This window comes from Neovison vison, chromosome X, assembly GCF_020171115.1.
Source record: "Neovison vison isolate M4711 chromosome X, ASM_NN_V1, whole genome shotgun sequence".
Classification (NCBI taxonomy): Eukaryota; Metazoa; Chordata; class Mammalia; order Carnivora; family Mustelidae; genus Neogale; species Neogale vison.
Window position 1 is genome coordinate 46,428,542 of NC_058105.1, and position 11,497 is coordinate 46,440,038.

At 45.4% G+C, this 11,497-nt stretch overlaps 1 protein-coding gene across 1 annotated transcript in view; it reads left to right on the top strand.

The window, feature by feature from the left end:
• The window catches only part of NXF5 (nuclear RNA export factor 5), a 31,976-nt gene extending 20,704 nt beyond the window's left edge, over positions 1–11,272 (top strand). The window contains exons 2-21 of the mRNA XM_044234612.1: positions 2,063–2,246; positions 2,480–2,633; positions 2,939–3,022; positions 3,137–3,241; positions 3,357–3,437; positions 3,558–3,627; positions 3,775–3,863; positions 3,983–4,090; positions 4,264–4,373; positions 6,184–6,220; positions 6,605–6,673; positions 6,760–6,815; positions 6,955–7,062; positions 7,180–7,238; positions 7,351–7,466; positions 7,559–7,601; positions 8,168–8,240; positions 8,775–8,957; positions 10,823–10,883; positions 11,022–11,272. Coding sequence (XP_044090547.1) covers positions 2,063–2,246; positions 2,480–2,633; positions 2,939–3,022; positions 3,137–3,241; positions 3,357–3,437; positions 3,558–3,627; positions 3,775–3,863; positions 3,983–4,090; positions 4,264–4,373; positions 6,184–6,220; positions 6,605–6,673; positions 6,760–6,815; positions 6,955–7,062; positions 7,180–7,238; positions 7,351–7,466; positions 7,559–7,601; positions 8,168–8,240; positions 8,775–8,957; positions 10,823–10,883; positions 11,022–11,066 — 1,835 coding nt within the window. The 3' untranslated portion in view covers positions 11,067–11,272. The remainder of the gene's footprint in view (positions 1–2,062; positions 2,247–2,479; positions 2,634–2,938; positions 3,023–3,136; positions 3,242–3,356; positions 3,438–3,557; positions 3,628–3,774; positions 3,864–3,982; positions 4,091–4,263; positions 4,374–6,183; positions 6,221–6,604; positions 6,674–6,759; positions 6,816–6,954; positions 7,063–7,179; positions 7,239–7,350; positions 7,467–7,558; positions 7,602–8,167; positions 8,241–8,774; positions 8,958–10,822; positions 10,884–11,021) is intronic.
• The last annotated feature ends 225 nt before the right edge of the window (positions 11,273–11,497 follow it).

Below are 11,497 nucleotides of genomic sequence, written 5' to 3' on the forward strand. Positions count from 1 at the left end.
TTGGGCTGAAAACAGACGGTAAGGGAGCAAGGATGAAAATAGAAGGACCAGTTGGAAGACAGTATAATCCAGGAGATAGATTTTGGGGTCTTGGCTAGGGTGGTAATAATAGTGGTGGTGAGAAATGGCTAGATTATGGATGTACTGGAAAGAGTAGGCAAGAGAATTTCCTGAACAGTTGGATGTGGAGTGAGAGAGATTGAGCACTCCAGGCCACTTCCAAGTTTTGACACTGAGCCATTGGCATTTCAGCATCAAATGCTCTGCCCATGTTTAATTCCACTTTCGGCGCCACACAGGGAACATCCCAAAGGTTGTGAGTAGCAGGGCTGTCATGACAGCAAGGCCACACACTGAAAGCAGTGACTCCCCAGAGGAATTAATCTGAAACATGGTTGTAATCAGTATATCATGGAGCAATCACCAGTGAACAGACTTTTACTCATAAGTGTGCCCTAAGACAGCATGAAGTAATTAAGGTACAAAAAGTACAACACACAAACTGAGAGAGCCTTAAATATTAGAATCCAAAAGGAAGCTGTTTTCTACCAGTCTAGGTACCTTAATTCTTCCCTCACTGTCTACCCAAACCACTAGCATTATTATCTGCTGTTTCACTGTTTCAGTTGAATGTGGTAAAAATAAAACACCCTTAGTGAATCCACTGTGGGAGAGAGAAATGGCCTCTTATTTCTGTAGATACCAGAAAATTTCCAAAACTTTCCATATGTAAATTATATATGTTGGCAGGGAGTATTTGCAGGGGGAATGGCGAATATCAATACAACTCCTAGGAGTGAATACAGGATGAAATAGCACCAAGACACTAAGTGTACTTGTGGTTACAATATCCAAGAAAGTAGAAGTCAGATTAAAGGAAATTGATATGAGAAAGAAAGAGGCAGTACATAATAATAAAGCGATCAGTACACTGGGGAGTCATAATGATCCTAAATGTGTATGGGCCAAACAACAGAGACTCAAAGTACATGAAACAAAAAAACTAAGAGAGCTGAAAGGAGAAATAACCACATCCATAATTATAGTTGGGGCCTTCTACAGCCCCCTCCCATTTAACAAGGGATAAAATTACTAGAGACAAAACCAGCAAGAATATAGGAGATCTGAATAACACAATAAACAGGATCTATGCGACATAAATATAGTACTCCAACCAATGACAGCAAGGCACGTCCCCCCCCCATGTCTATCTAATATTCATCAAGCTAGAGCATCTCCTGGACCATCAAACAAACCTCAACAAATTTTAAGAGAATTGAAATCACACAGGGCGTGTTCTCTAATCATAACGGACCCATGTTAGAGATCAATAATATAATGAAAAAAGAAGAATCCCTGGACACTTGGAAATGGTAGTTGACATATCATCCCAGTTTGTAATTCAGATCCTTGTTATAGAGGAGCCGAGGTTAGGAAGGGTTGTCCCCTCACCTGAAAGGCATTTCAGGCTGGGAAAAAAGAAAACTCACTCTGGGTATTTCAAACTGAGTATTGTTGACAACAAGGCTGGAGGGAGGGGAACAGCTTAGGAGGCTGTTACATCAGTCCCACCTGACATTAAAGCTTGAACTACACCAGCAAAGGAAGTACAGCTTGCTGAGTGTTAGTGGGATCAGTTTGGTGGCTGACTAAATTTGGGAAGCATGAGAAAGAATGCTTCCCTGGTATTGGTGTGGTACTTAGACAAGCCGGAAAGAAGGCACAATTTAGATGTCTTCCTAGTGTATGGCTGGTTTCCAGTCTAACCCATGGATGCATAGACCTCTGTTTTTTTTATAAATCCTGCTTCATTCTTTAAAAGGTTCAATACATAACCTCCTCCTCCTCCTCCTCTCCCAAGATCCTTCCCTGATAGTCCCATCTGCCAAATAAGGCTCTCCTATCTGGACAAGCAGAGGAGTTTCCTTTCTGGGGTTTGGGGGATTGGACCCTTAGGGCAGGTTGACACTTTGCTTGTCCTACCATGGAGTTAGCCTAAGATGGATACATGGTAAGGGGACCACTGACATGTCTTCAATCTTGTATTTTTTCCCCTTTTGAGAATACAATGATGGTGATAGCTCACCTCAAGGAAGAAAGAAAATTTGGAGTTCATTCCACGGTGATTTTGTCAAGAGGAACCCTCATTATGAATGTGGTGGATATGAGCCTCATCCTTCATACCTCCAGGAGAATGATGGAAATGTGTTGATGAGAGATGTCCAAGAGGACCCCAAAATAAGACAGTAAGTGACCAGGCAGACTGGTTTGCATGTAGCAGCCCCTGGGACTAGGTGACTCTTTCACTCTCCCTGGTCTTCTTTTTCTTCTCTCACTGGAAAACTGAAGGATGCCAGAAGTGGAATAATGGTTAAGAGATCCTAATTGTATTCCTGGTGACAGAGAGGTGAGGGTGTATAGAAGAAGACTTTCTTAGCATTTATGGCCCTACCTCTGTCTTTCCACTTCTCCTCCACAGCACTCCCTATAGCACCCGGCACAACAAGAGGAGAGTGAAATGGCAAAATGAAGGCCATATCCATATTACTGTGTGGAGAGACAGAAAAAATCTGAAGAGAGAAATGGGGGAGAACACACAAGATGGAAACCCAGGGAAATGGTTCAAGATCAACGTGAGTGTCTTGGCAAGGTCTGCATTAGATAGACTATCCTGGAACCTTATTTAAAAAAAAGGAAGAACACATTACACAACCTTATGTCAATTACTTGGAGGAGAGCTTTCCAATGGAGATTTCTCTTCATCGGAGGGTCTAGAAAATTCATATTTGGCACGAAAATAAGAAAGAATGCCAGTGGTCCCTTCTTTTGAAGTTCTATGCAGCTCAAAAGAAGGTCAGATAAGAACACTGTTGGGTCTGTTTCCAGCTTTAATTCTATGTTGTCTCTCCTCACTCCCATCTCTTCTTTTCACCTTTAGATTCCCTATGGAAGAAAGTATGACAAGACATGGCTAATGAATTCAATCCAGAGCCATTGCAGTGTCCCCTTCACTCCAGTGGATGTAAGAGAGGATGTTGAAGCCAGATGAGTGGGCATAGGGAAGTGTGGGTGAGGGAAGCCAACTGAGCCAGAAGACTCTATCCTCCAAAATTATTTTTGCCTCCCTCTCCTGCAGTTTCACTACGTGAAAAACCAGGCTCGGTTCTTTGTTCAGGATGTTGGCACTGCCTCTGCACTGAAGGATGTCAGCTGCAAGATTTATGATGAGGAGAACCGAAAGGTATGTGTTGAGAGCATTACCTCTCCCTAGTCCTGGGGCAGGAAGAAAGGGCAGGTCTGGTTGTCTTCTTTGGAATTAAAGTTCTTGGTGTTTGCCCCACCTCTCCTTCCTGCAGATATCTATCTTTGTCAATCCCTCCTCTGTACCCTACTCTGTGAGGTATAAGTTGGAGCCAGAAGAAATGGAGCAGCTAAAGGTAATGCAGACTCAAGGCCCACTGTGTGCCCACACCCAGACCCACCTCTTCTTCCTTCAGCCCCTGATTTCCCTATCCCCACTAGAGCCTCCCAGTGGCTCTCTGTGTCTCTCTCTGCAGCTGACCATGAACAAACGCTATGACGTCTCCCAGCAAGCTCTTGACCTCCAGTGTCTCCGCTTTGACCCAGGTACACAACAGCAAATATTCTAGGGCAGGTGAGGGCACAGGGATCTTTCTGGGATGGAAACTGAGGGATGGTGATGTGAGAAGGGGTTGGTGCTGGCCCTAGACCCCACTCTCAGCCTTCTGATTGCCTCCTCTCGGCTTCCTGAAGACTTGGTAGGCCATGATATAGATATAATCCTGAACCGAAGAAACTGCATGGCAGCCACCCTGCAGATCATTGAAGAGAATTACCCTGAGGTGAGACCCTGGGCCCAGTGCTGTTATTAATGGTAGGGGGTGGGACACATGGGGTGGAGGACAGAGTTGTCTCTGAGTCCCTGGTAGTAATTGTCACTCTAACTCTTCTTCACCAACAGCTATTGTCCTTGAACTTGAGCAACAACAAACTGTATGGGCTAGATGGCCTGTCTGACATTATAGAGATGGCCCCCACAGTCAAGAATCTGAACCTCTCCAAAAATGAGGTGGGAAGAGGGAGCCAAATCAAAGTTGGGGTTGACAGTGGGTGGTAGTGCTCATCAGAGTAATGACAGGAGGCAACAGAAGGTACCTGTGTGGAAAGGTGGGAGCTCGGGTGCAGGGCCCTTGTGTCTCTTTCCCTGGGAATCTTTTCCAGTTTCTTCCCCATATTTCTCAGCTGAACTTGGTGTGGGAGTTAAACAAGATGAAAGGACTGGAGCTTGAAGAGCTTTGGCTAGAAGGAAACCCCTTGTGTGACACCTTTCCAGACGAGTCCACCTACATAAGGTCAGTGTGAACACCTCTCACACTTCCTGGGAATCCTCAGTCCTGGGAACCTGAACTGTTCCTGAGAATGCATGTATGCAGGAAGCTACAACACTAGTCCTCTAGAAGGACCATAGGTCCCATCTACTCCTCTCTGTGTGTCCTTCAGCTGTAAGGAGTTTCCTTCCTCTGACCTGCTCACCTGCTCTCCTGGTCTGGAGTCTGTTTTCACCTCACTGCAGTCAGAATTATTTTTCTTTTTTTAAAAAAAAATCTTTTTAAATTTTTCTTATTTAAATTCAATTTAGTTAACATTTAATGCATTATTATTTTCAGGGGAAGAATTTAGTGATTCATCAGTTACATATAACACCCAGTGCTCATTACATCAAGTGCCCTCCTTATGCTTTCAGTGTTCTTTAGAATGCCCTCCAAGGTGTGCTCCCGGAAGCAAGTCTCCTCCTCCTCACCAGGACCAGGAGGGATCAGACTTGAGCCAGATATTAGTGCTTTGAACTGAGAAGGGTCCTCCAGTTCAGGGCCTCAGTGCTGAGACAGGCTTTCCTACTCCCTGCTGAGATTGAGTTTCTCTCCCTTGTTCTGAAAGAGGACCTCCTTCTCTTACTCCAAAAGGGTTGCCCACTCTAATTTCAGGCTACCGTGGTGGCATTCCTGCCCCATGCTGAGGCCAAAGTTCTGGAGTCCTACCATCACGATATCCGTTCCTCTGACCCAATGCCAGTAGTAAGGCCCTGCTTGGGAGAAACCAGGGTTCCTGAGTCAATGGGCCAGAGATGGGTGACTGCCAGTGAGCAGTGGCCTTTCTGAGGCATGAATGGAAGGCAGAGGGCAGAGGTGCTTGAGGAGACAGAAGGACAAGCCTCTCAGAGGCAATGCCCCCTCCTTTCCCTCCGCACATCACATCTCCGCAACTGATCCTTCAGAGAAGCCCTGGGTAGTCCCGCACAGATATGATTCCTCAGGCTAGGAATCAACTAAGACAGGCGCACGTGCACAGGGTCCATCAGGAGGGAAGGCACTGATCATGAGAGGGGACAACAGACCCTCAGCCCCACGCTGACCTGGGGGTTGACCCTATACTCCCTCTGGGGAAAATCTCCTACCCCTATGGTTGTCTCATTCCCCAGCTCAGACTGAGCTCACATAGGTGACAAAGTTTCATCCAGCATGCAGTGGGCCCCCAACCCAACACCTGCATGTTTTCCATTCCTACCTTGGGTGCCAGGGCTTGCCAGGGCAGATGAAGGATAGGACTGCAACCAGGGAGCCATTTCCCCATTCTTCTCTCTTCTTCCTGATCCCTGCCACCATGGTAGAGCTTCTTTCCCCTCCCTTTGCTTTGCTTTCTCTTACTCCTTAGTCTCTGATTCCTTTATGTCTCTCCTACCTCTGCCCTCCTACATTCGTTCGCTCTTCTGTCTTCATCCCCTCCTCCCTCCCTGCCTCCTGGGCCTTGCCTCAAACCCCTCCCTGCCCCAACATACTGGGACATCCCTGTGGGATATCAGGGTCTTGCAGGATGCTAGACCCCTAGTGATGTAGCAGAGCTCTGGGCTCCCATTCCATTCGCTCTTCTCTCGGGAGTCTTCAGTGGGGATTTGGAGGAAGTAAGAGAGACAGGGAGGGGAAGTCATCCCTGGAGCCTGAGCTCCAAATGTTGCTTCTGGTGGCACTGAAGAAGGGAGTCAGAAAAGTCTAGGTGGAAGCTACCCAGTGGAAAGGAGAGGGAGGGAAGGGAGGGAAAGGATAGGAGGGAGGCTTCGGAACCCTGACCTATCAGTCACTTCTTTCTATTTTGGATTTTGGACAGTGCCATCAAGAATTGCTTTCCTAAGTTGTTACGCCTGGTAAGTGACTACACTCATCATTGTCTCTTACTAACATTGATCACCACCACACCTGCTCTCAAGCTTTTTTTTGTGTCAGACCCTTTTCCATTTTAGGGTACCAGGACTCCTGAAAATGACATGAATATGCTCTCTGGAAAAATGTGTGTATGCGCGCACATGCGCGCGCGCACGCACACACACACCAGAAAAAAGTTGCATATAATAGTAAATACTTTCCAGACATCATGTTGAAGACACACACTCTAATCTTGTCCATGTAATTTCCAGTGCATTTTCATACCTAACCTCTGACCCTCACCCTCTCTTGGGCTCATCTTTTCCCCTGATCATCCAGGGTCACCTCCCTGGTCTCCACTGCTGACTTCTTCTTCCCTTCTCCAGGATGGCCAGGAGCTATCACCACCAGTTATCACTGATACTGACACACCCTGCTTGTTAAAGCCCTGCAAGGTGAGGGAAAATTGATCAAACAACATTTGGGCTATTACAAGGGAGGTTTTATCAGCCACATAGTCTCAAATGTCTTTTGATTCCAGGAAAGCTACAAAGGATCTGATGCCCTGAAGAGTCTAGTCCTGCAATTCCTGCAGCAGTAAGTACTCCTGGGAATCTGGAGAAGGGGATGGCTAGGATGGGTGAGGCCACCCAAGCTCAGAACTGCTGACTGGGTCTGGAAATCTCATTTGGGGTCCAGACCACAGAGATAGAATGTCATCATTACTCTCCCACAGGTACTATTTCATCTATGATTCTGGAGACCGTCAGGGTCTCCTCGGTGCCTACCATGATGAGGCCTGCTTCTCCCTGGTCATTCCCTTAAACCCCAAGGACCCAGGCCCGTAAGTAGCAAAGCCCAGTCTCTGTTCCTGGGCTCTGTGGCTCCCCAGAAGACACAGGGAAGCTCCTGGAATCACCCACACTGGGCACACCACCACTTTCTGTTCTTTCTCTGCTAGAAGCAGTTTGTGGGAGTGCTTCAAGGAAAGCAGGAATATGAAGAAGTCCAAGGACCCCTGTGCGTGTGTGATGAGGAAGATTGGGCAGGGAAACAGGGTGTGCAGGGATTAACTATTATGGCCCAGGGTGTGGTGACCCCTGAACTTCGCTTGCTTCTCCTCTCCCCCTAGCCCTGTGTGTTCAGCCGCTAAAGCACACAAAATATGACATCGTGGGCTCCCTCTGTGTGCTGCCCAAAACACAGCATGATCTCAGCTCCTTCTTGGTGGACATGTGGTTCCAGACGGTGAGCACATTCTTCCTCCCAAGGGCAGCCCCAGAAAGCCATGGGTGGGTAGGAAGTTTAGGTGACTTAGCACCTGGACTCTTCCCTTTCAGGAGAGGATGCTCTGTTTCACTGTCCATGGGGTGTTCAAGGAAGGTGAGTGTGCATAGAGTCCCTCCCCAGATGCCCCACTGCTCCCTCCCCACAGGCCAGAATCCCTCTCAGAACTGCCCCAGCTTCCCTGATCCCTTTCCTTCTCTTCCTATTCCCACTGTGTTCTGCCTCCACTCTGTCCCCAAACCATCCTGGTCTGAACTGGATCTATGCTGGTCTGCCCCACACAACTTGGGCATTAAGGACACAGTCTATGGAGTTTCATGGCTGTCATCCCAAATCCTTATTCCAAGAACTACTTGAGGTGTTTACTTAACCTCTAAGTTTCCTCATTTGCAAAATGGAGCTAATAATGCCCACCTCTCAGAGTGAGAAATGAATCAAATGAACTTGTGGAGTGGTTGTCACAGCACCTGCCACCTAGTAGAGGCCCTGTCACTGGGAGTAGACTGTCCCTACTGTTGGCATCCCTATACCAGACACCCCAACTCCCAGTTAACAATAGTTCCCTTCAGCATGAATATCAGGACAGACCCTGACTGGGGAACACTGTGTGGGCATGTGACATATGTGTGACTCTAAGAGGGTATTGTTGTTTGTTGTTGAAGTGGAGGGAAAGTCTCAGGGTTCTGTTCGTGCCTTCACCAGGACATTCATCACCATCCCTGCCAGCAATTCCAGGTGAGTGCTACGTTGAAGGTGGGAATGCTCATCCCAGCCTGGGCTCAGGGTTGTGGGAGCATGGTGGTGAAGACATCTTGGTTTTCTCACTATTGTGGAAAGCCAACAAGTAGATCCAAGAAGCAGTCTAGTGTGGTGGTTAAGACTATGGGTTCTGGGGTTAGAGCACTGGGTTCTCTTCTTGACCCCTGCACTCACTGGTGTCACATGACCTCTCTGTGACACATTGTCTTCATTGGAAAATGGGGATTAGCTACCCCTTCCCTTAGGCTATTGTAAGGGTTAAATGTGTGTGTAAAATCATCCCTGGGTTGCAGGTTAAGTACACATCTAGTGAGGCTGGTAGATAGTCCCTGCAAAGGTGGGTTCTGTGAAGGGGTGGAGGCACAAGCCATGGAATCTGGGGAGGATGGCAGGCATACAGTAGGGGTAAGGAAGGAATTTAGTTGCTGAGTGGCAGTGGAAACAGGATCATTGATCTGGATGTGGAGTTGTACATTCATCTACTTGTCTGAGGGCCCATTTTCTCTCCAGTCTATGCATCGTGAATGATGAGCTGTTTGTGAGAGATGCCACCCCCAGTGAGACTTGGAATGCGTTTTCCTACCGAGATCCTACACTGACTTCCAGCTCCATGCCCACCCTCTCCCAGGAGCAGCAGGAAATGGTTCATGCTTTCTCCACTCAGTCTGGGATGAAACTCGAGTGGTCTCAGAAGTGAGTGGTGGGTGTACCTGGGAAAGGGCAAGTTGCGATAGCGACTTGGGTGGAGGAGTGTGAATCAAAGAAACTCACAGGAAATTTGGAAAAATGACATTTTGGATAGTTTGCTTCCAAAAAGAAAGAGAGTGAGTACATGGAGAAGGTGTCATACTATTATATATGTGAAGGATTAAAAAAATAGTATAATGCTCAATGACATTGTTTTATATATAGAAAATCTGAAAGAATCCACCAAAAAGCTAATAAAACTAATAAATTCAGCAGGGTTGTAGGATAAAAGACCAATATACAAAACTCATTTTTATTTCTATGTACTTGAAATGAGCAGTCCAAAATGAAATTAAGAAAATAAACCCATTTACAATAGCATCAGAGTAGTAAAATATTTGGAAACAAATGTAACAAAAGAAGCACAAATCTTACACTCTGAAATCCATAAAACATTGTTAAAAAATTTAAAAAATGGGAAAGATAATCCCTTTCCTTTGGTTGGAATATTTCTAAATAGCTTAATATTGTTAAGATGGCAGTAATACCTAGAGCAATCTACAGATTCAACACAATCCCTGTCAAAATCCTTCTTTGTAAAAATTGACAGGGTTATCCTAAATTTCACATATAAGTGCACCAAAACAATCTTGAGAGATAAGAACAAAGTTAAAGGACTCACACTTCCTAATTTCAAAACTCGCTATAAAGGTACAGTAATCAGAACTATGCAGTGCTGGCATATGGACAGTGCATGAATCAACGGAGTAGAATTGAGAGTGCACAAATAAACTCTCACATTTACGGTCAATTGATTGTCAGTGAGAGTGCTGAAAAAAATGTGATGAGAAAAAAAATAGTCTTTTCAGCAAATGGTGCTGGGACAACTGGATATCCACATGCAAAACAAGGAATTTTGACCCTGGATTCACATCATGTACAAACAGACTGTAAGTGGATCAAAGTTCTAAAGGTAAGAGCTAAAACCATTAAAAAATTGGAAGAAAACATACATGTAAGCCTTCATTAATTAGGCAAGTGTTTCTTATATATGACACCAAAAGCACAAGCAACCAAGGAAAAAATAGATAAACAGGGCTTCATCAAAATTAAAAGGTGTTGTGCACCAGTGAGCACTATCAAAAGACTATAAATCCCACCAAAGGAATGGGAGAAAATATTTGCAAATCACATATCTGACAAGAATGTATGAAGAATGCTTGCAGGTCAACAATAAAAGGACAAACGACCCAATTTAAAAAGTGGTAGAATGGTCTGAATAGACAATTCTCCAAAGAAGATACACAAGGGGCCAAGGAGACCATGAAAAACTTCTCAACAATTAGTCATTAAGGAAATGTGGATTAAAACCACAATGACTTACTACTTTACACAGCACTGGTATGGCTTTGATCAATAAATGTTTAATGAGGGTTTTTTTTAGATACAATTATTTGGGAATTAGATAATGGTGATGATTGTGCAATCTTGTGGCTATACTAAGGAAACACTGAATTGTACCTTAAAAAGGTATGTGCATACAAAAATAATAAAATGGTATGTGCATTATATCTCAATAAAAATGACTGGAAACTTGTACTTTTAAATTTCCCATTTGTTTTCTTGAATATCTTTTTTATTAATATATATTAAGTTCCCTTGTTCTTTTGGAAAGGTCTATTTTTCTGTTTTGAATTCTAGTGGGCATGAATGCCAGTGATAGACATTTTCACTAGGTCTTTCTTCATCATTGCACATAGCGTTCATTCCGGTACATGCATCCCAGCAAAGAACTGGCACCGATTTAGCATCCCACGGTCAGCATGTCTGTACTGTGGTACTAATGGAGATCACCTGTTCTTCCACTCCAGGTGCCTTCAGGACAACGAGTGGAACTATGCCAGAGCTGGTCAGGTCTTCACTATGCTCAAGGTGAGGTCTGGGAATCATTAAGCGGGCTACCAGTGGGCATTTGGGGGCCTTCAAGGAGGCCAAGAAAATGGAGGCTGGGTGGCCTGGGAATGAAACTCCGGATCTGGCTCTTCTGATGTCCCAACTCCTTCCCTCCAGAATGAGGGCAAGATCCCAGAGGAGGCTTTCAAGCAAACCACCTAAAAGAAGCCTGAGATGTCCACGTCATCACTGTTTCTCTTTTCTCCAGCCTAAGGCTATACCCATGACTGGGGATGGAGGCCTGGCTGACCAAGAAATCAATATTACCTTGCAGGCCAGGTAACATAAGCACCTGAAGGATCAGTTGTTCCATGTACTTTCCTCACACATTATTGCTGTTTATTTTCATAATAAAGAGTTATGTTGCACATTGTGTGTTGTGTGTCCTAGATCACTCTTTTCCTGCCCCAACCATGAGCCAGTGAGTCCAGGACTGAAAGGCCCTGTCCTCTTCCTGACATTGTTCACCCTGGCACAGCAGGTACACAGGCTTGACTCCACAGGTAATATGTCAGTAAATTCTGGTGAGAAGGTACACACACAATTCCAGGGATTGGCCTTTGGAAACAGTGTGACTCAGATGCTCTACCTGG